At 36.4% G+C, this 24432-nt stretch overlaps 1 protein-coding gene across 1 annotated transcript in view; it reads right to left on the bottom strand.

Moving 5' to 3' along the window:
• The window catches only part of LOC105490872 (PKHD1 ciliary IPT domain containing fibrocystin/polyductin), a 472028-nt gene that overhangs the window by 172034 nt on the left and 275562 nt on the right, over positions 1 to 24432 (bottom strand). Inside the window, 1 exon segment of the mRNA XM_071096950.1 lies at positions 1214 to 1351. Within this exon segment, the coding sequence (XP_070953051.1) occupies positions 1214 to 1351 (138 nt within the window).

Genomic DNA, 24432 nt, shown 5'->3' with positions numbered 1-24432 from the left:
TTTTCAGAAATCTTTTTACAGTGACTTAACCTTTGTTCAGGTAATTAGATCTAGAATTTTCTCCCAACAGAGAATCTAAAATTTTCATGCTACCTAACAACGATATCTAAATATTTCCTTACCACTAGAGATATATTTCTTTGGAATATGATATGATTTTTTTCTGGGAATTCTCTTTTAATCTTCTTCCTGGGGCAAAGTAGAATGCCTTACTAAAGTTCTAAAGTAGTTCCTTTGGAGACAGGGTACATGTCTTTTCAGCATTTATACCCATCGCTTACAACAGTTCTAAGTATAGAGTCTACCCATAACATTTCAGGTTTTTTTAATTAAGTAAGCCAAATCTGGTTAATACACTACCCCAGATCCATTCCATTCTGCCTGTCCCGGGGCCCCAGTAACATGATCCGCTTCCCAGCAAGAGGAGCCTCATCTCCTGGCACCTACTGATTCTCTGGTCCTTCCACTAGCTACCCAGGGAGCCATAAAAATAACAAAGTCAGAGGAGTTAATGGTGTGGAATGGGCCAGGTGAGATGCTTGCCTTCTCCTCACTACCTCCCCCATATTGTCCCAAGATATGGAGGTTCTAATAAGGCTTCTCTCAAGATATCCCACATAACCAAGCAAACCAAGCATGCTTCTTCAAGAAGCTATGACTACCTTGTATTTGCTTTCCCTCACTTTCCTCCTCACTTTTCTTTTTCCTTCATTCTCACGTCTTTGGGATTATTAGTCCCAGTAAAGTGCTAGCACATAGCTTTGCTTTCAAGTATATTTTCTCAGGAAATTGTTAAGACAGCAATTGAAATTTTATTGTGAGTTAGTTGATCAGATGATATCAAATCCATCCTATGATATCTTCTGAAAGAGTGAGTTAAAGGCATATTCTGACACAAAGAAAACCTACTGGAAGACTTGATCTGTAGCCTGGAGGAGGTAAAAAAAAAAAAAAAAATAGCCCTGGAATGAGCAGCAGCAGGCGGACCAGAAACAGCCTGATAGTGCATGGGCATGAGAGAATGACCAATACAAGCCACCTGTGACCACGTGTAAAGCTTGCCAAAGAGTAACTTTACTAGTACACTCACTACTACCTTAACCCTCCCCAGACTCTGTTAAGCAACCTGCTTGATGATACCATTTGTTTCCCAGAGCCCCTTCTCACAGAGTATAATTCCCAACATGCTTGCAATCCTTGGGCCTTTACTCACCAACTTTCAGCTCCCCTCCTGCAATGACCATGCATGCCACACTCAGAACATTGCTTCTGTCCACAGGGAAGTCTAAGGTACCCATCACATACAGCCCTTTGAAGAATGGAAGATCTGTATCCACAAGGACAGTTCTGTCTGTGGAAGAAAAAGAAATTGCTCAGATATGTCACAAAAACAAGAATTACGTCTTTTATTCTAGGATTCTCCCAGCAGTTTGGGAGCTGCATACAGTGTTATCTAAACCAGAACAGGTATAGCAACTGGAAGAATGAATAGTCTGCCAAAGGCTAGGCCTTACTGAACAGGAAAATCAGTTCTGATTGATAAATGCTACCATTGCTTAACACACCACATTCATGGACAAAATGCACTACTTATACACCAAACAGCAGCCTTGAGTCTACTGCAGTGGAAACACACAGATCGAATGAGCTCCCTACCCTTTGTTCCTGTATCTTCACTTTTGGTTCTAGCTTCAGGGATATACAGAGCAGTAGACATGACATTGGCCTCTGAAGGCAGACTACTTGGATATGAATACCAATTCTGCTACTTACTAGCTGTCTAGGCAAATAACTTTATCGCTCTGTGCCTCAGTTTTCTCATCTGTGGAATGGGAATAATACTAAAAATAACTGTTTTGTTCATAGGACTTTTGTGAGGGTTAAATGAGTTAATAGATTGAAAATGCTTATACAATATTAGTAAGCTGTATCTAATTCCCTAAGTCCCATTGTGTAAGGCAAAGTACATGGTGCATGCTTAATAAATACTTGATGTTATTATTTTTACTGTTGTCCCTTAGCTTTCCAGGCTTATAGAGCTTACTGGAAAATTTAAAATCATTATGTTTTATTTCCCCTTTCATAAAAGCAGTCTTCATATAACTTCAGAAGAAATAATCATAGCTTTTGCCTGAGATTTACTATAGAGTAATATACAAATACAACACTTTCATTTAAAACAGTATTTCATGTATGCCAAAGTGTTGTGTTACTTTTTGAAATTTAGCAGTAATTCAACACTAATTAGTGACATAAAATAAAGATTTTTGCTTTAATTTCTAGTGCCATAATCACCAACACATGTAAAGATTTATAAGGAATTATTTTGTTAATATAATCTCATCTCTCATTCTAGGAAACAGTGCACTTGCCCTTCTTAAGGATATGCCCAAGCAAATTAACTTGTCATGAGTTGTCTTTCCTAGCCCCTCCCTGCTTCCTGCATTATAAGAATGGCCATGCCCTCCTGTGGCAGAGACTATAGAGTTGTAAACCAACCATTTCTCTTGTTTTCCTAAGTTCACAGACTACGGTTTCCACCTCCTTTGCAGGTAGATGAAGTCATGTGACTGAGTTGTAGCCAATAAAATGTGGGAAGAATTAAAGTATGACATCTCTAGGCCTGGTCCATTAATTCTGTATGCCTTTTCCCTCCCCTCTTCTCTCAGTTAGATGTAGAGCAGTGGTTCTCAAAGTATGGTCCTATCCCATCAGGATGCAAAGCAAGCATTAGTTCTGCTAGCAAGATATTCTCTCTCCTCACTGGCTCCACCACTCTCCATAGGGAAACAACCTCTCCCTTTTACACTTCAGTGACACACTGTACATGCATCTATCAGACTACCGAGACACATTATTCAAATTATATACATACACTATTGTATGTGAGGAAGTAACTGTCACTGGGCTGGTCCTCAGTGTGATTATGACTTCCTCTCCCACTCTGACTTCCTTAAGTGAAGAGATCATTCTTTTTCTTTTTAAATTCCTAGTGTTTTTGCAATGCTGAAGATAAAGACACTAAATAAATGTCGTCCAGATCTGTTGAGTTTAATCCCCTACATACCTTAAAATCAAGAGCTCATTGGTGACTGGTACAAAATGAATGATCAAGCTAAACAGATAAAAATAAATATATATCTTACTCTCATCTCTGGCACTTTTCAAAATATTCAAATAAAAGAGTGAAGTACCTAGAGAATGTTCTAGGTTTAGCATACATTTTATGGGTTCATAACTTTAAGAATTATTGAAGCAAAACTTGTAAAAAACAAGAGGGCTTTGCCTCTAATTTATTTACTTATTTATTTAATTTTCATCTTTCATTTTAAATTCAGGGATACATGAGCAGGATGTGCAGGTTTGTTAACACAGGTAAACTTGTGCCAGGGTGACCTGCTGCACAGATCATGCCATCACTCAGGTATTAAGCCCAGAACCAATTAGCTATTCTTCCTGATCCTCTTCCTCCTCCCACCCCCTGCCCTCTGACAGGCCCCAGTGTGTGCTGTTCCCTGCCTTGTGTCCATGTGTTCTCATCACTTAGCTCCCACTTACAAGCAAGAACATGTGGTATTTGGTTTTCTGTTCCTGTGTTAGGTTACTAAGGATAATGGCCTCCAGCTCCATCCATATCCCTGCAAAGGACATTATCTCATTCCTTTGTATGGCTGCATAGTATTCCATTATATCCATGTACCACATTTTCTGTATCCAGTCTATCATTGATGGGCATTTAAGTTGATTCCATGTCTTTGCTATTGTGAATAGTGCTGCAATGTACATATGTGTGTATGTGTCTTTAAAACAGAATGGTTTCTATTCCTTCGGGTATATACCCAGTAATGGGATGCTGGGTCGAATGGTATTTCTGCCTCTGAGTCTTTGAGGAATTGCCACACTATCTTCCACAATGATTGAACTAATTTACACTCCCACCAACAGTATAAAAGCATTCCTTTTGCTCTACAACCTTACCAGCATCTGTTTTTTGATTTTTTAATAATAGCCATTCTGACTGGTATGAGATGATATCTCATTATGGTTTTGATTTGCATTTCTCTAATGATCAATGATGTTAAGCTTTTTTTCATATGTCTGTTGGCTGCATGTATGTCTTCTTTTGAGAGGTATCTGTTCATGTTCTTTGCCCACTTTTTAATGGGGTTGTTTTTTTCTTGTAAATTTAAGATCCTTATAGATGTTGGATATTAGACATTTGTCAGATGCATAGATTGCAAAATTTTTCTCTCATTCTGTAGCTTGATTACCCTGATGATAGTTTCTTTTGCTGTGCAGAAGCTCTTTAGTTTAATTATATCCCATTTGTCAATTTTTGCTTTTGTTGCAATTGCTTTTGGCATCTTATCATGTAATCTTCGCCTGTGCCTATGTCCTGAATGGTATTGCCTAGGTTTTCTTCCAGGGTTTTTATAGTTGTGGGCTTTACATTTAAGTCTTTATTCCATCTTGAGTTGATTTTTGTATATAGTTTAAGAAAGGGGCCTAGTTTCCATTTTTTTGCATATGGCTAGCCAATTCTCCCAGCATCATTTATTAAACAGGAAATTCTTTCCCCACTACTTGTTTTCTGAGGTTTGTCAAAGATGAGATGGTTGTAGGTGTGCAGTCTTGTTTCTGCCTTCTTTTTCTGTTCCATTGGTCTATGTGTCTGTTTTGTACCAGTACCATGCTGTTTTGTTATGCTATTTGGTTACTGTAGCCCTGCAGTGTAGTTTAAAGTTGGGTCATGTGATGCCTCTAGCTTTTCTCTTTTTGCTTAGGATTGCCTTGGCTATTCGGACTTTTGTTTGGTTTTATATGAATTTTGAAATAGTTTTTACTAATTCTGTGAAAAATCTTAACGGTAGTTTAAGGGGACTAGCAATGAATCTATAAATTGCTTTAGACAGTATGGCCATCTTCATGATATTGATTCTTCCTATCTATGAGCATGGAATATTTTTTCATTTATTTGTGTCATCTCTGATTTCTTTGAGCAGTGGTTTGTAGTTCTCCTTGAAGAGGTCCTTCACTTTCCTTGTTAGTTGTATTCACAGATATTTTATTCTTCTTGTGGCAGTTGTGAATGGGAGTTCATTTGTGGTTTGGCTCTTGGCATGTCTATAGTTACTGTATAGAAATGCTAGTGATTTTTGCACATTGATTTTGTATCCTGAGACTTTGCTGAAGTTGCTTATCAGTTTAAGAAGCTTTTGGGCTGAGACAATAGGGTTTTCAAGCTATAGGATCATGTCATCTGCAAACAAAGATATTTTGACTTCCTCTCCTCCTATTTAAATATGCTTTATTTCCATCTCTTGCCTAATTGACCTGGCCAGAACTTCCAATACTACCTTGAATAGGAGTGGTGAGAGAGAGCATCCTTGTCTTGTGACAGTTTTCAAGGGGAGTGCCTCTGGCTTTTGCCTATTCAGTAGAATATTGGCTATAAGTTTTTCACATATGCCTTTTATTATTTTGAGGTATATTTCTTCAATACTTAATTTATTGAGAGTTTTTAATTTGAATGTATGTTGAATTTATCAAAGGGCTTTTCTGCATCTATTGAGATAATCATGTGGTTTTGGTCTTTAGTTCTGTTTGTGTAACGAATCACATTTACTGATTTGCATATATTAAACCAACCTTGCATTCCAGGCACGAAGCCTACTTGATCATGCTGGATAAGCTTTTTGATGTGCTGCTGGATTCAGTTTGCCAGCATTTTGTTGAGAATTTTTGCATTGTTGTTCATCAATAATATTGGCCTGAATTTTTCTTTTTGTCATATCTCTGCCAGGTTTTGGTATCAGGATGATGCTGACCTCATGGAATGAGATAGGAAGGAGTCCTTCCTTTTTAATTCTTTGGAATAGTTTCAGTAGAAATAGTACCAGCTCTTCCTCATAACTCTAGTAGAATTCAACTGTGAATCCACCTGGTCCAGGGATTTCTTTGGTTGATAGGCTATTTATTACTGCCTCATTTTCAGAATTCATTATTAATCTATTCAGGGATTCAATTTCTTCCTGGTTCAGTCTTGGGAGGGTGCATGTGTCCAGGAATTTATCCATTTCTTCTAAATTTTCTGCTTTATGTGCAAGAGGTGTTTATAATATTCCCTGAGGGTTGTTTGTGTTTCTCTGGGGTCATTGGTAATATCCCCCTTGTTGTTTCTGATTGTGTTTATTTCAATCTTCTCTCTTTTCTTCTTTATTAATCTAGCCAGCAGTCTATTTCATTAGTTTAAAAAAAAAAAAAAAAAACAGCTCCTAGATTTGTTGATTTTTTGAAGGGTTTTCATGTCTCTATGTCCTTCAGTTCAGCTCAGATCTTGGTTATTTCTTGTCTTCTGCTAGCTTTGACATTTATTTGCTCTAGGTTCTCTAGTTCTTTTAGTTGTAATGTTAGATTGTTAACTTGAGATCTTTCTCGCTTTTAGATGTGGGCATTTAGTGCTATAAATTTCCCTCTTCATGCTGCTTTAGCTATGTCCCAGATATTCTGGTACAGTATATCTTCATTCTCATGAGTTTCAAATAACTCTTTGATTTCCACCTTCATTTCACTATTTACTCAAGAGTCGTTCAGGAGAAGGAGAAGGTTGTTCATTTCCATGGTGGTGTGTGGTTTTGAAGAGACCTTTTTTTTTTTTTTTTTTTTTTTTTTTTTTTTTTTTTTTGAGACAGAGTCTCATTATTCTGTTGCCCAGGCTGGAGTGCAGTGGTGTGATATCAGCTCACTGCAACCTCTGCCTCCTGGATTCAAGTGATTCCCTTGCCTCAGCCTCCCGAGTAGCTGGGATGACAGTCATGAGCCACCACACCTGGCCTTGAATAGATTTCTTAATCTTACATTCTAATTTGATTGTGCTGTGGTCTGAGAGACTGTTATTATTTCAGTTCTTCTGCATTTGCTGAGAGTGATTTACTTCCAATTATATGATCAATTTTAAAGTAAGTGCTATGTGGTAATGAGAAGAATATATATTCCTTTGTTTGGGGGTGGAGAGGTCTGTAGATATCTATCAGGTCCACTTTATCCAGAGTTGAGTTCTGGTCCTGAGTATCTTTTTTAATGTTCTAAATTATCTGTCTAAGATTGTCAGTGGGGTGTTAAAGTCTCACGCTATTATTGTGTGGGAGTCTAAGTCTCTTAGAAGGTCTCTAAGAACTTGCTTTATGAATCTGAGTGCTACAGTATTGGGTGCATATATATTTAGGATAGTTAGCTCTTCTTGTTGAATTGAACCCTTTACCATTATGTACTGCCCTTGTCTTTTTTCATTTTTGTTGGTTTAAGTACATTTTGTCAGAAACTAGGATTGCAACCCCTGCTTTTTTTCTGTTTTCCATTTGCTTGGTAAATTTTTCTTCTTTCCTTTATTTTGAACCTATGTGTGTCTTTGTATGTGAGATAGGACTCTTGAAGACAGCACACTGATGGGTCTTGGTTCTTTATCCAGCTTTAAAAGACTCTGTGTTTTTTAATTGGGACATTTAGCCCATTTATATTTAATGCTAGTATTGATATTGTGTGTATTTGATCCTGTCATTATGATGCTAGCTAGTTATTTTGCAGACTTGTTTACGTGATTGCTCCATAATGTCACTGGTCTATGTATTTCAGTTTTTGTAGTGACTGGTAATAGTTTTCCATTTTCATATTTAGTGTTTCCTTCAGTTCTTGTAAGGCAGATCTGGTGGTACTAAATTCCCTCAGCATTTGCTTATCTGAAAAGGATCTGATTTCTCTTTTGATTATGAAGCTTAGTTTGTCCAGATAAGAAATTCTAGGTTGGGGGCCAGGTGCGATGGCTCATGCCTGTAATTCCAGCACTTTGGGAGGCCAAGGCAAGTGGATCACTTGAGGCTAGAAGTTCAAGACCAGCCTGGCCAACATGGCAAAATCCTGTCTCTACTAAAAATACAAAAATTAGCCAGGCATGGTGATGCATACCTGAAATCCCAGCTACTTGGGAGGCTGAGGTACAAGAATTGCTTGAACCTGGAAGATAGAGGTTGCAGTGAACTGAGATCACACCACTGCACTCCAGCCTGGGTGACAGAGCAAGACTCCATCTCAAAAATAAAATAGAAAGAAAGAAAAAGAAATTCTGTGTTGGAATGTCTTTTCTTTAAGAATGTTGAATATTTGCCCCCAATCTCTTCTGGCTTACAGTGTTTCCATTAAGAGGTCTGTGGTTTGTCTGATGGGCTTCCCTTTGTAGGTCACCTGGCCTTTCTCTGGCTGCCTTTAATATTTTTGCTTTCATTTTGACCTTGGAGAATTTGATGATTATGTGTCTAGGGAATGATCTTCTCATACAGTATCTTACTGGGGTTCTCTGCATTTCCTGAATTTCAATGTTGGCTTGCCTAGCTAGGTTGGGGAAGTTTTCCTGGATGATATCCTAAAATATATTTTCCAAATTGGTTCCATTCTCCCTGTCTCAAAGCAAGAGTTTTAAACAAATTGATTTTTATCTGTTCCAACCTATAGCACATTCAACCAATATTCAGCTATTAAACCTGATTGTACAAAACGATAAAATTTGTTGAACTAACTCTCATCCACAGAGTACTCACACATACACATAAAAGTATGATAGTACATAAAAGTATACATAAAAGTATAAAATACATAAAAGTATAAAAGTATGATAGTGGTGCTTTTAGATGTATTTATCAGCTAAAATATGATAAGTACATGAAGTTTAAATTATACCCCTTTTAGAAAAAATGGTTCCTTTTAATTGCCCTACCAACTCCAAATGTACCAACAAATTTCCCACAAATCACACAAAGACTATTATAACCACTTGAGAACAGGAATGCAGCTGATGTTCTCACTTTTATTTTCTCAGGACCTAGAAGAATAATATTTATCTCATAATAGATGATCCAAAATAACACCACACACACACACATGCATAAGTAAACATGTGTGTGCACACGCATAAATTCCAATAGCTATCAGAGGAAAAGTATAGAATGAAGATAAGAAGAGAAACATTAGTCTTATTTCTTTTGGTGCCACACTTTTCACTTTGAAATTCCCTGGATTCATCTCCCCACTTTTTCTTATTTATTCCTTTTCTTTCCTATAATGTGACAAATCTTGATGGGTGTTAGGAATTTAAAGATGAGCGAGTCATGTTTCCCACCATCAGATGAAGACAGGTATATATACGAATAAATAATGTGATATACTTGAAATGATGACATACTTTTTAATTATATGGGGGTTAACTCTGTTTTTATTCCCAGATGCTTCAAACTAGACACTACCAATGTGTCTCTTATAAGAAAATTCTGCTAAAATAAAATAAGCACATAGCATACAGAGATTTTCATAAAGGAATTCTCCTTGTATCACAATAATAAAGATTTCAGATAGTTACATGAGCAAAAGAATTCACCCTAATGTAGCCTCCAGAGCAGATCAGCTGCAAGTCTAAATTGATCTGTTCTCAGCTACAATGACACTTGCAGAGGATTTCTCTTTTTTCCAGGAGTCAAAAGCTGGCATCTATGTGCCACATTTTCTAGAAGTAACATCCTTTCCATAAAATTACTCAAGATATTTCAGAGCAATCACTCAGAAATAGTTATGTATACAACTCACATAATAATATATGGGATGGACCACCTCTAATTTAAGTGTGTTCCAGTGCTTTCCACCCCGTCCTGCCTTGGCTACAGATATTCCACCCTATTCTGTCAGTGACCAATCTATCCTACTTGAGAGAATGAGCACTGGCATATGGAGGGAACCATCTGGAATTTCTGTTGCTCAATGGGTGGCTGATGGGGGAGCTGATCTGGAAAGAGGCTCCAAAAAGAATTAATGAGTTCCAGATGTAATTAAAGACTGCTTTTCCCCCCAAAGGGGCTCAGGACTAGCCATGGGGTGGTGCCTCTTGGTTCCGAATTACACCCTTTAACCACTTGTTCATCCATCAAGCACTAAACACCACCATCTTTATCCTTTTGCGTTTTGCCAAGCAGTGTTTTGGCTTTTTGGTCTTTTTTTTTCCTGAAAGTGTTCTATTTTTACAATTAGAACACTAAAGCTTTAAAAATAATATCTGGAAAGTTAACAATAAGGAGAAACCCCTGAATTTTTCCATGCACCAAATGCAACAACAACAAAAAAAAAGACTCGGAGTTTTATTAGAAATGCATTAAGTAGCCTCAAGACCAGAAAACCTGAGCCAGACTGAAAGACAGATGTCTCTGAAAGAGGGGTGGGGCTTCTTTTGTATCAAGAACAATTTGACTACCACAGTTACAAAGCATTCCATATAAGTTCAACACTAGATTTAAACTCACTTTTTTTCCCAGCAAAGTTAGGGAATCAAGGTCACTATTGTGTAGCATTCCAAGGGTCTGACACTTGTCTAAATCCTGTAGAAATGAGATCAAGGGCAAAGGGCACAGATCCTGGGAATAATGATGGGGTCACATGAACAGGCATAATTTAGGGCAGGCAGACCCACTGCTTGTATGGTATTCACTGTATCAGGCCCCATAACTTAGGTGGTGAAGACAGTTTCCACTACAACCCTGCTATTGTCAGGAAAGCAGCCTATACTGACTTTGGACACAGCTCAGACTTCTGAGGGAGAGCAATGGCATGCCAGGCAGAGCAGGACATACAAGGACTATTTGTGGGCTTGTTATTTTCCTGTACCTTCCATAATTAATGGGTTTTTTTTTCTACACTCAGCCTTGGCCCCTATATTTTCTATTAAATATGTGAACCAAAGGAAAAGTAAATTTTAAAGCCATTTGAATCACTACTAAATGATCTAATCTTCCTTTGTAGAAAGAAAATATTTTTAGCTCCAAAGTGACTACTTTAAATATACATTTTACACAATGATTGGTGATATTTTCTTTCTTTTGTGGTCTTGTTTAACTTTGGAGGCATCTAACAATTTATCTAAATAGTCTATCATAATTTATAAAGATGAATCATACATCCAAGGAAAGTATTCCTAAAATAGAATGGAAACTCTTATGCATAAATACTTCATAGAGATGAAAGATGAATATGATTGAAAATTAGTGTCAAGTAGACTAATTTACTGAGATGATGGTATTCAGTTCTCTGGAGTTCATTCTCTTATAGAAAAAGCTGAACAGAGATGTGCTAGAAGATAAGGATGCAGTCTTTCTATAACTAAACTCTTTCCAAAGAGTTGCTAGCTTTATAGTCTGCCTTTTTCATCAAATCCACACAGGTGGTTTCTTTATTCTACTCTGCCTATCATTTTTTTTCAAACTGGTCTTAAAAATAGGCAGAAGAAGCAGTTTCAAAGTGCCCAGAGGCACACGATTCAAGACTAAAAGCCAGTTTCCTAACACCTTGAAGAAAAACCATCTGCTGGCCTGATTGTATGTGTGTGTGTGTGTGTGTGTGTGTGTGTGTGGGAGAGAGAGAGAGAGAGAGAGGAGGATGGGAGGGGAGGAAAGAAAAATAGCTCTTCTTACTCTCACTTCATGAGAAGAGTCCCATTTAAACTTTGGACAATAAATCCCCATCCCACTCCCCACATTCTTTCTGTGTCTTTTTCAGTCACACACAGACATGCATAATTCCCATAGTAGAATAAACATTTTAAATTGTGATATTTTAATTGATCAATAAAATGTTTAACATACAATGTTTATTTCTTCCTCTAGTCTATACCATCTGTTCTTCAAAAATATTTTGAATCTGTTTAATAGGAAGGTTTTTAAGTAAAATTACCAACTGTATCAGATCAGTCCTCTGCATCCCAAATTCTGAAAGGAAAATACCAGAAGGTGCTGCTGTTTTCAAAAAAATAGAAAAGATTCTGTGCCTTCTCTCATCCCAGGCTTTATTATTATTGTTTTAAATCTAGAGACAGTGCTGTTGTTCTCTTCATTAGACTTCAAAGAAATCAGAGTGGTTGACATGGCATTGCTATTTAAACCAAGGTCCATAGTTGTCACCTTGCTCAGATGGCTCAAGGCAAAAACAACAACAACGACAATCAAACAAACAAAAAACCTAGACCTTGCAATCCCCAGAAGACCTAAAAAGGAACAATATGCATTTTGATAAACTTTAGTTCTGATGTTAAACTACAGTTTGGCTTTATTCACGTAACTCTATTACCTCCATACATTGTTAATGAATTCCAACTAACACGAGGTTTGGGGATAAAATCCCTCTCCAATCCTGTAGCGAATAATGCTTAATATGTGAAGAGGCATAAACTGGCAACTCTCAGGTGATCCAATTATTAAATTTTTACATGTTACAGTTGGTTTGAAAGCCAAACTAAGCACTTATTTTCCTATGTGGGTTTTTGTTTTGATTTGTTTCCTTAAGAAGAATAATATGATCAATTTTTAGTAAATAAATATATTTTTTACTTTTACCCTGAATAGAAAAATATGAATATCTATGAAATAAGTGATTCATTCCTGAATGGTGCTGTTTAGGCAAAGGTCCAGATATCAAATACGTTTATTTCTCCCCATCAGGTCTTTTTTGAAAAATAAATCTTCTCTTTTTGTCTCTGCTTGACACTAGACAGGTCAATATATCCACAAAACTATGAGATTCTTTAATTTTTCTCAGTGTTATTGGCTTCTTTTCTTAAGTTCTCAATTGGTTCTTCGGCAGGAAAAGAAACCCAAAAGATTATTAAAATCTTAAAAATAAGATGCTTGTATCCTTTTTGTTTTTTAAACATACATATATCAATTATAATTGATGTTTGAGAGAGTTTAAAATATAGTATCTGACTAACAAATATTTAGTAAATAATCTATACTTTCTATTTTAATATCTTGTACCAAAATTTATATTTTCTGAACAAACCAATCTATGTGTTGTGCTCCTAAATTAATAAAGTGCTTATAGTTTATAAAGCACAAAATAACTTCTGTAGAAGTTGTTATTGTTTTCAACATTTTTATATTTTCCATATTTTTTGGAAAGTCCCAAAAAATTAAGTCCCTTAAAAGTCTTCTTGTAAATTCCAGTGAATTACATGTGTTCAAAGCAAGGAGTTCTTGCTTGGGGTTTCCAGAATATGTTATTTTCCACTTGAATTCAAATATTGTCCCAGAAATCATGAAGGTTCCTAGAATGTTTATTGATAATTCTAAGTATTCTAACAATAATGTCTGGATTCTACAGCCTCTATCAAAAGTCCCAATACTCTAAAATATCTTTGTATGGTAAACATACTGAAATCCTTGTCCTTAGAGTTAATTCCTCTTTTTAATCCAAGGTGACTAGAAGACCCCAGGAGAAAAATAATACATAAAGAAAAGCTATTCTCACTGACCTATACATTTGTTCATCCATCCATTCATTCGCTTAGCAAATACTACCAAGTGCTTTGTCAGACACTGTGATATATGCCAAAGAAACAAACATAAATAAAACAAGTCTCCCACTTCACATAGAGAAGAAATTTTTTTTTTTTTTTCTGAGACAGAGTTTCACTCTTGTCACCCAGGCTGGAGTGCAATGGTGCGATCTTGGCTCACTGTAATCTCCGCCACCTGGGTTCAAGCAATTCTCCTGCCTCAGCTTCCCTAGTAGCTGGGATTACAGGTGCCCACCATCACGCCTGGCTAAATTTTTGTATTATTAGTAGAGATGGGGTTTCACCATGTTGGCCAGACTGGTCTCAAACTCCTGACCTCAGGTGATCTGCCAGCCTCGGCCTCCCAAAGTGCTGGGATTACAGGTGTGAGCTATGGGGTAATGAAATTGATGGGATGAGTTTTGGAAGAAGAAAGAAGTAAGATCTGAAGTCCTTTTAGTATTTGCTTCTGATACCCACCAAAATGATCATGGCAAAGCCCAGGCAACATTTCAAACTAAAAAAGACTATGTCTGTTTCTTCTTTCTTTCTAGCGCCCATCCATCTCTGATAAACTACGGTCCTCATTTGCTCCTAACTACCAAACGGCCAGAATCCCACTGATGCACACCCACCAACAGCCCACACATATGAAAGGCCTCAGTAGTTCTACAGTTCTAGTAATTTCTCAGTTGTGTCCCAAGTCCCTCCAGGCTTAACTCACTTATACATGACTAACTAGAGAAATAATACTTCATGGGGGTAACAGGAGAAATTAAGCAAAATTCCACATAAAAAAGTATTACAGTGCCTGGCACATAAAAGGCACTCAATTATCAGCTATCGCTTCCATATGCCCAACATGTAGCTTGGAGTACTTGCTCTATACCTGTCACTTCACTATTGTGTGAACCAAAGAAACACAGTTCCTGGCCTCATGAAATCACAAATTTTGTGGAGGAAATAAGACATTGATACACAATTGCAAAATTTACTGCATAGGCACAAACTCTGCAAATTGGTAAGAAGAAAAACACATAATACTATGAGAGTAACAGCGAGGGATCAAGGATGAAACAGCTGAGACCTAAAAAGCGAGGAGCAGTTAACTAGGTGTAGAGTTGCTCCAGAGAAAGGAGGCAGGAGAGATGAAAAGTCAGAAGTGGGAAAGAGCTCCATACATACAAAAGACTGAAAGGTGAGAAACGCAAATCAAAAATCACAATGAGATACCATCTCACACCAGTCAGAATGGCTATTATTAAAAAGTTAGAAAATAATAGATGCTGGTGAGGCTGTGAAGAAAAGGGACTGCTTATACACTGTTGGTGGGAATCCAAATTTGTTCAGCCACTGTGGAAAAAAAGTTTGGTGATTTCTCAAAGAACTTGAAATAGAACTACCATTAAAACCAGCAGTCACATTACTGAGTATATATCCAAAGGAAAATAAATCATTCTACCAAAAAGACACGTGCACTTGTAGGTTTATCACAGCACTGTTCTCAGTAGCAAAGACCTGGAATCAACCTACCTGCCCATCAATGGTGGATTGGATAAAGAAATTGTGGTACATATACACCATGGAACACTATGCAGCCATAAAAAAGAATAAAATCATGTTCTTTGCAGCAACATGGGTGCTGCTGGAGGCCATTATCTTAAACAAATTAACACAGGAACAGAAAATCAAATACTACATGTTCTCACTTATAAGCGGAAGCAAGCATTGGGTACACATGGACATAGAGATGAAAACAACAGACACTGGAGACTGCTAGACAGGGAAAGAAGAGACGAAAGGCTGAAAAGCTACCTATTGGGTGCTATGCTCACTATCTGGGTGAAAGAAAGGATTCATTCATATCCCAAACTTCAGCGTCATATAATACTTACATGTAACCAACCTGCACATGTACCATCTCAATCTAAATGAAAAGTTGAAATTATATATTTTTAAAAAGACTGAAAAGCAACAAGAATGCCCACACTGCTGCATCTGGAGGACAGAGGTAAGAAGCAGGGCTGGAAAAGTGGGCAAGAGAGCGGATCAGGAAGGACTTTGGAGGCTATGTAAAAACCATGAGATTTTCATCTTCAGAATGAAAGTAAGCCACTAAGGGGAAATTAAAGAGGGAAATTACACAGCCAACTCATATTTTTAAGAGTGCTCTGTATAAGGTGTAAGGAAGGGATCCAGTTTCAGCTTTCTACATATGGCTATCCAGTTTTCCCAGCATCATTTATTAAATAGGGAATGCTTTCCCAGTTTCTTGTTTTTGTCAGGTTTGTCTAAGATCAGATGGTTGTAGATGTGTGGTAATTCAAGATGGATTAAAGACTTAAATGTTAGACCTAAAACCATAAAAACCCTAGAAGAAAACCTATGCAATACCATTCAGGACATAGGCATGGGCAAGCACTTCACGCCCAAAACACCAAAAGCAATAGCAAAAAAAGACAAAACTGACAAATGGGATCTAATTAAACTACAGAGCTTCTGCATAGCAAAAGAAACTAACATCAGAGTGAACAGGCAACCTACAGAATGGGAGAAAATTTTTCCAATCTACTCATCTGACAAAGGGCTAATATCCAGAATCTACAAGGAACTCAAACAAACTTACAAGAAAAAAACAACCCCATCAAAAAGTGGGTGAAGGATACGAACAGACACTTCTCAAAAGAAGACATTTATGCAGCCAAAAGACAGATGAAAAAAAGCTCATCATCACTGGTCATCAGAGAAATGCAAATCAAAATCACAATGAGATACCATCTCACACCAGTTAGAAAGGCAGTCATTAAAAAGTCAAGAAACAACAGGTGCTGGAGAGGATGTGGAGAAATAGGAACACTTTTACACTGTTGGTGGGACTATAAACTAGTTCAACCATTGTGGAAGACAGTGTGGTGATTCCTCAAGAATCTAGAACTAGAAATACCATTTGACCCAGCCATCCCATTACTGGGTATATACCCAAAGGATTGTAAATCATGCTGCTATAAAGACACATGCACAGGTGTGTTTATTGCGGCACTATTCACAATAGCAAAGACTTGGAATCAACCCAGATGTCCATCAATGATAGACTGGATTAAGAAAATGTGGCACATATACACCATGGAATACTATGCAGCCATAAAAAAGGATGAGTTCATGTCCTTTGTAGGGACATGGATGAAGCTGGAAACCATCATTCTCAGCAAACTATCACAAGGACAAAAACCCAGACACTGCATGTTCTCACTCATAGGTGGGAATTGAACAATGAGAACACTTGGACACCGGAAGGGGAACATCACACACTGGAGCCTGTCGTGGGGTGGGGGGAGGTGGGAGGGATAGCATTAGGAGAAATACGTAATATAAATGACGAGTTAATGGGTGCAGCACACCAACATGGCACATGTATACATACGTAACAAACCTGCACATTGTGCACATGTACCCTAGAACTGGAAGTATAAATAAATAAATAGACAAAATAAAATAAAACTAGAAAAATAAAACAACCAAAAGTAGAACTGCCATTTAATCTAGCAATCCCACCACTGGTTATCTACCCAGTGGAAAAGAAGTCATTATACAAAAAAGATACTTGCACACGCATGTTTATAGCATCACAGTTTGCAATTGCAAAATTGTGGAACCAATCCAAATGCCCATCAATCAACGAGCGGTTAAAGAAACTGTGGCGCATATATATATATATATATATATATATGCTAAGTGAAGTAACTTAGCTAAGTTTTTATATATATATATATATATATATATGCATCTATATATATGCTAAGTGAAGTGAAGTAACTATATATATATTCTAAGTGAAGTAACTCAGGAATGGAAAACCAAACACTGTATGTTCTCACTGACATGTGGGAGCCAAGCTATGAGGACACAATGGCATAAGAATAATACAATGGACTTTGGGGACTTCGGGGGAAGGGTGTGAAGGTTGAGGGATAAAAGACTACAAATATGGTGCAGTGTATATTGCTCGGGTGATGGGTGCACCAAAATCTCACAAATCACTACTAAATAACTTACTCCACTAAATAACTTACTCATGTAACCAAACACTGAATCTAAATGAAAAGCTGAAATTATATATTTTTAAAAAGACTGAAAAGCAACAGGAATGCCCACACTGCTGAATCTGGAAGACAGAGGTAAGAAGCAGGGCTGGAAAGGTGGGCAAGAGAGCGGATCAGGAAGGACTTTGGAGGCTATGTAAAAACCATGAGATTTTCATCTTCAGAATGAAAGTAAGCCACTAAGGGGAAATTAAAGAGGGAAATTACACAGCCAACTCATATTTTTAAGAGTTCTCTGTATAAGGTGTAAGGAAGGGATCCAGTTTCAGCTTTCTACATATGGCTACCCAATAACCTATAGAAAATAAAAAATAATTTTTTTAAAAAAAAAGAGTGCTCTGGCTGCAGTGGGGGAGAATGGAGTAGATGAGGGTAAGCACAGCAGGAGAATAATAATTAAAAGATATTCTAGTGGTTCACCCAAGAGGCCATGATGCATATATTAGGGTGGTGAGAGAGGAGATTAAAAAACACATATTTGAGTTATACTCAAGAAGCAGAATAGCCAGGATTGGATAAAGTGTCAAGAACAACCCTGAGCAATTGGGAGTGGAAGATGGTGCCATGTACTGGAATGGGAAAGCTGGAAGAAGAGCAAGCTGGCCACTGGCAATGGCAGGCTTGGCAGGGAGAGAGCAGGAATAGAGGATTCTCTCTGAGTTATTTTGGTTTAAGATACCTGTACATCATCACAGTGCAGATTTCAAGTGGGTAATTAGACATATAGGTCTAATCCTTGGGAAAAGAAAAAACATTTTTATGAGTCCAAGTACTATCAATAGCTTCAACTAGAAAATGTATGTTCTCCAAAAATCACCAAGACAGAATGAGAAGAATCAAGAATTTATTTTAATTCAAGGGAATTTTTTAAATCATATGGAGCATTCAAAAAATGTGTTCACTGATAGGAGATGTCATATAGAGAGGGAAAAACTGCAGACAAGAAAGAGAAAGGAAGGAGATAAGTATGGACTGAGGTATCTGAAAAGGAATAACAGCATTAAGATGCAGAGAACATCAGGTGGGATTATCTTTGGGAGAAGGTAAAACACTTTGTTACAACAGGAGGAAAGAAAGAGAAGATAAGGGGTGCTGCAATTTATGTACACTTGTCTCCTTTAAAGAAGAGCCTGAGGATACCTAAAACACCCTGCAAAACACTATGAACTTGGGTCACACTCTCAGTTCACCTCTAAACCATATCATGGTAGCATTGGACTCCACCTGCTAATAACCAATAGAGATCAGGGATGATCTCTACTATAAAACTCTGTGTGTAAAAATATATCTATCTGGCTGGGCATGGTGGCTTATGCCTGTAATTCCAGCACTTTGGGAGGCTGAGGCGGGTTGATCACCTGAGGTCAGGAGTTCGAGACCAGTTTGGCCAACATGGTGAAACCCCATCTCTACTTCTCTACTAAAAGAATACAAAATATTAGCTGGGCATGGTGGCGGATGCCTGTAATCCCAGCTACTTGGGAGGCAGGAGAATTGCTTGAACCTGGGAGGCAGAGGTTGCAGTGAGCCAAGATCACGCCATTGCACTCCAGCCTGGGCAACACAGATGGAGATATATATATATATATATATATGCCACAGTTTCTTTATCCACTCGTTGATTGATGGGCATTTGGATTGGTTCCACGATTTTGCAATTGCAAACTGTGATGCTATAAACATGCGTGTGCAAGTATCTTTTGTGTATAATGACTTCTTTTCCACTGGGTAGATAACCAGTGGTGGGATTGCTAGATCAAATGGCAGTTCTACTTTTGGTTGTTTTATTTTTCTAGTTTTATTTTATTTTGTCTATTTATTTATTTATTTATACTTCCAGTTCTAGGGTACATGTGCACAATGTGCAGGTTTGTTACATATGCATACATGTGCCATGTTGGTGTGCTGCACCCATTAACTCATCATTTATATTACGTGTGTGTATAGATAGATAGATAGATAGATAGATAGATAGATAGATAGATAGATAGATAGATAGATCCATCTATATGAGCATTTGGCTTAATGTCTACTTAAAAAACTTTATTACCTTAACACTATCTGAACAGGATTCTTTTTAAAGTAACTAATGAGAACTAATACATAAGAATGAGTGACTGCTGTATAAATAAATAAAATAGTTAATGAAATTAATGCACATGCATCTAGACATCCATATATCAAGCCAAGCATGGATTTTACATATGGGGTCTTTGTAGTCATCCATTCATTCTCAAATAGAGACTAGTTCTATACTACAACATGGATGAAACTTGAGAACATTATGCAGGGTGAGAAACTTCACTATATGATTCATTTTATATGAAATGTCTAGAGTAGGAAAATCTGTAGAGATGGAAAGTAGATTAATGGTTGCCTGTGACTGGGGAAGATTTTGGACTAGGGAGTTATAGCCTAACGGGTATGGGATTTCTTTGGGGGCTAATCAAATGTTCCAAAATTAACTGCAGTAATTGCATGTCTCTGTAAAAATCACGAATTGTACACTTTAAATGGATGAATTTTATGGTATGTGAATTATATCTCAATAAATAGCTTAAAAATTAAAGTGCATTTTGTACTAATATGGAATAATCATAACTTTCTGTACTAATATGGAATAATTATATGGAATAATTATAGCTTTTAAAGCAAGGCACACATAGTGTACAGTTTGTAATATTTATACGAAGGGAGTGAATAAAAATAAATATAATTTTTTTTAATTTTTGCATATGCAGCATGGAATATCTTTGAAGAGATACCAAAGGAAGGAACCAGTAGCACTGTCATCTTCAGGAAATGAAACCGGCTGGCTGGAAGACATGGGTGAAGGGAAAATTTTCAATGAGAAATCTTTTTCTCTTTGAATTTTGAACAAAGTAAATACACTGCTTTAAAATCTTTTAAAAAACTGAATTAAAATTAAAAGTAGAGACTAGCCATAATTTTATTTGAAATACAAATTAAAAAAGAATCTCTCACACGCACATACACATTTGCATGTGTGTGTGTCTTTCAGTCCTTGTCAGACATGTAATTTTTTTCTGCTGACAGCAATATAAGAAATATGAGAAAGAGAATAAGCTGTGCAGACTTCTTATTTGACCTGGCTTCGACTTCCTGTTTCTAATGTCTCTTAATTTACATTTTGATATGTAAGGTTCCCTTCTCATTTTATCTTCATATTTGCAATTTTTACTTTTGTATATTTGTGGAATGCTTCACACTGTTGAATGTCTGTGGATCTAGGCAAAATTTGACTCTGCCACTGGAATTGGAGCTCAGTGTGATGTTTCAATTTATTCTGACTTCAGTTTTTGCTTGCTAAGTTAAATTAGGACAAGATCAAACTTCATTATCTTGCATAGATTACTCTCTAGAAAGTTCTCCCTGTTGCCACTGGTCCATAATTACTACAGACAACTTCCTGAAATGTGGAATTATGGGAAGGCAAACAAAGTATTATAAACACAAGGAAAATCAGAAAACTATGAAAGAGATATACTGAATAATCAATAATCAATTCAATATCCCAAGAGCTAATACTCAAAGATACAAAATAAAGCAAATGGAAAATTTAGCTTAAGCATATTCCCAAACACACTTTAGAAATACAGAATATTTTAGAAGCATACAAAAATACTTTCTTGTATTTCCTTTTGATTCCTTTATATTTAATATAAGACTCTAGTTCATCTGGCATGGCATGACTTGAGAACACAACAGAATTTTTTTTAGCATAAGGGTAGACAACTATTCCAACATAATTTACTGAAATGTAGTCTTTTCCCACTGTTCTGAAACACCATCTTAATTACTAAGTACATTCTGTTATATCCATGGGTCTGTTTCTGGACTCTATTTTGTCTCATTCAATTTCCTCTCCTACCTCTTCCTATGACAATATCATACCTGCTTTATCTAGACCAACCCTCCCCAAAATAATCTGTTTTTAAAATCCTTGCCAGTTGTATATTTGCTTTTCCTAAAAATATTAGAATCAGCTTCTCACTTTCTAATTTTTTAAATTCTAAATGCAATTTTAACTAAGCTTACTTGAATTTACAAATCCATGTGGGGGAGAATCTTTGCATCATTGTGTCTTCCTGTATTTCTATGGCATTCCACCTATTTAGCAAGGTTTTCAGGGGGGTTTTCTTCATATGACATATGAACTTTTTGTTTATATCTAGGTATTTTATCTTTTTCTATCAAAAGTGGAATCTTTTGTCTGTTACATTTTCTAATTGGTGACTGCTATTATACAGGAATGCTATTGTTCATTGCATGCTAGTGTTATTGCCAGCCATTTTACTTAAATATCTTGTATTTTTCTAGAAAAAAAAAACAAAACAAAACAATGTAGGCTTACCAGTAATTGTTTTCCTGCTTCTTTCAAGTGGCTGTGCTTTCTATCCTAATTTTTTCATGTACTATTGCATTGTCTGGTATCTCCAGTAATAGAAATAAGAGTAGGCATTCATGTTTTGTTCCTGACACTAACAGGAATGAAATTAACCTTTCACGGTTAATTATAATATTTTCTATGGACTTCTTGTAAACACCTTATATCCAGTTAGGAGAAATTCCCCTATTTCTATAATAATAAATTATTGTTGAGTTTTAACAGATAGAAATTTATCAAATGCTTTTTAAAAAATTAATTTGGGGTCTTGGAAAATACCCCACAAAATCTGCTAAGAGAGAAATTTTACCCTCAGTATCCCAAGTTTTCCAAGACTTGTGATTAGGAACCATGATAAGCCAATTAATTTCTGTTTCAGTTCATCTTCTCCTTCTTCAACCCACTAATACCATCCTTCTCACTGCCCCACTGCCCTAGGAATAGTGTTCTCTGCTCACTTACCCTCAGCCCCCTAAAATATGCAACACTTTCCCATGGCCCTGATGTGCCCTGGAACCTTGGACAGTCTGAATATTTAAGAAGCCCTTACTCAGATAAAGCGACAGAGTAGTATAGGCAGAGGTTGGCACTGCACATGGCAAGGGGAAGAAAAAGAATAAAACTTATTTAGTTATTCTTGACTCTTTATATACTGAATGTTGTGCCTCATTATTATAAAAAGAAAGTACAATCTTGGGGGAAGAGAGAGAGACTTCTAATTTTGTCTTACTGAATTATGTTAGATTTTTTTCCTGAGGTTCTAGAACTATCCTTGCATTCCTGGGATTAGACCCTATTTAACTATAATTTGTGATTCTTTGGAAGCATAGGTACATTTGATTTGGTAAGACTTCTCAATGTCAATGAGATTAGCCTTTAATTTTCTTCTTTGTGCCACCTTTATCTAATTTTATAATCAATCCTATAGCCTTAAGAATGAATTAGGAAGATTTTTATTTTTCTCCAGTTTCTGAAAGAGTTTATAATATGGTAATTATGTGTTCCTATAAGGTATGTTTTACATTTTTAAAGAAGTAACCTGGGTGATCACAGCTGTAGGTAGGCTATGAATTCACTTTAAGATCAACTGACCTGAAAAACTTCTCCCACTTGTACAATGAGGCATAAATATTTTTGTTGTTGTATTGTTTACAAAAGTGAAAAAACTGGGGGGAAATTTGTGTTCATCAGTAAGATGGTAATTCAATAAATTATATCACATTCCTACTCTGGGTAACTACACAGTCATTTAAAAGGATGCAGTAGATTTGTCATTACTGATATGATAGTATTTTGAATACATACTTAACTTTTTTGGAAGTCACATATGAATACTTAAAACATATGTTTTTCATTGCTGAATTAAGGAACATTTTAGCATGGCATATAAGAGATCTAGAGTCAAACTATTGGGTTGAAAATTTCCCTCTATCAATCAGTTTTATGATCTCTGTTTCTCAGCTTCCCACCTACCTGATAAAGAGAGACAGTAATAGTGCCTCACAGGGTGATGTGAGAATTCCAAAGTGAATTCATCCAAAATGCTAAGGATAGAAACTGATATGTAGTAAAATACTTATTAATTAATAATTTTAAAGTTATATATTATATAAATAAATACACATATTTTTTAAAAAATGCAATCCCAACTGAGAACAACCGTTATCCAGGGGAGGGCAAAAAGAAAGGGCTAAATGGTTCTTGATATTTTGCTTTGTATATTTTTATATTATTTTGAACAGAAAAAAATTATGTATTATGTTCAAAATTTTTTAAAGAACAAAATTATAGAAGTCTAATACTAATTATAAAGATGTCAGATAGTCATATAGAATTAGATGTCTAAGACAAGCAAGGTAATCATTGAACCTTCATTCAGGTACAAAGCAACATGGAGGCCAGCATGGAGAGAGCAGCAGGAATGAGACACACCTGGATTTACATCCTGCTCATTCACTTTCTAGCTGTGGGACCCAGGGAATATTATTTATCCTCTAAGCTAGTGTTTTTCACAAACTTAGCTAGTAGGTCCACAGACACCCTACTTCAGTTTCAGTACTATTTACAGAGTTGGTTCAAAATATAGATCACTAGTAATTTAAAAACGTTTCCATTGATTTTTATGCATGCTAAAGTTTAAGAAACAAAATAAAGTTAAGAAACCAAAATAAAATACAATAAAAATTCTAAGTCTCCCAACCAACTGAATGGATCCTCCTCTCGGCCAAGGAGATTCCAAAGAAACCTGAAAAACTATCTCAGGCCACGACTGGAAGAAGTGGTCATCAGACATACCTCATTATACATTCCTCCCTTTGGAATTTAGGTACAACCGACCAGCATTAACATTAAAACAGATATATTAACACTGACAGACTATTTTGGAGCAATAAGTTACTAAATTCCAAACTCACTCTAGTATAGCATCACATGACAGTTAGCAGGTCCTAAAAGTATCAAAGTATTTTACCCCAAAATATATTTGTCTGTCATATTTTGAAATGGCAATGCAAAGCTGTCTCTTATGGGGGAAATTTACATTCTTTAGAGACTCACATTCCATT

Source organism: Macaca nemestrina, chromosome 5, assembly GCF_043159975.1.
Source record: "Macaca nemestrina isolate mMacNem1 chromosome 5, mMacNem.hap1, whole genome shotgun sequence".
NCBI classification, from domain to species: Eukaryota; Metazoa; Chordata; class Mammalia; order Primates; family Cercopithecidae; genus Macaca; species Macaca nemestrina.
Note: the sequence above shows the minus strand (reverse complement) of the source record. Positions and strands in the feature narration are given on the sequence as shown.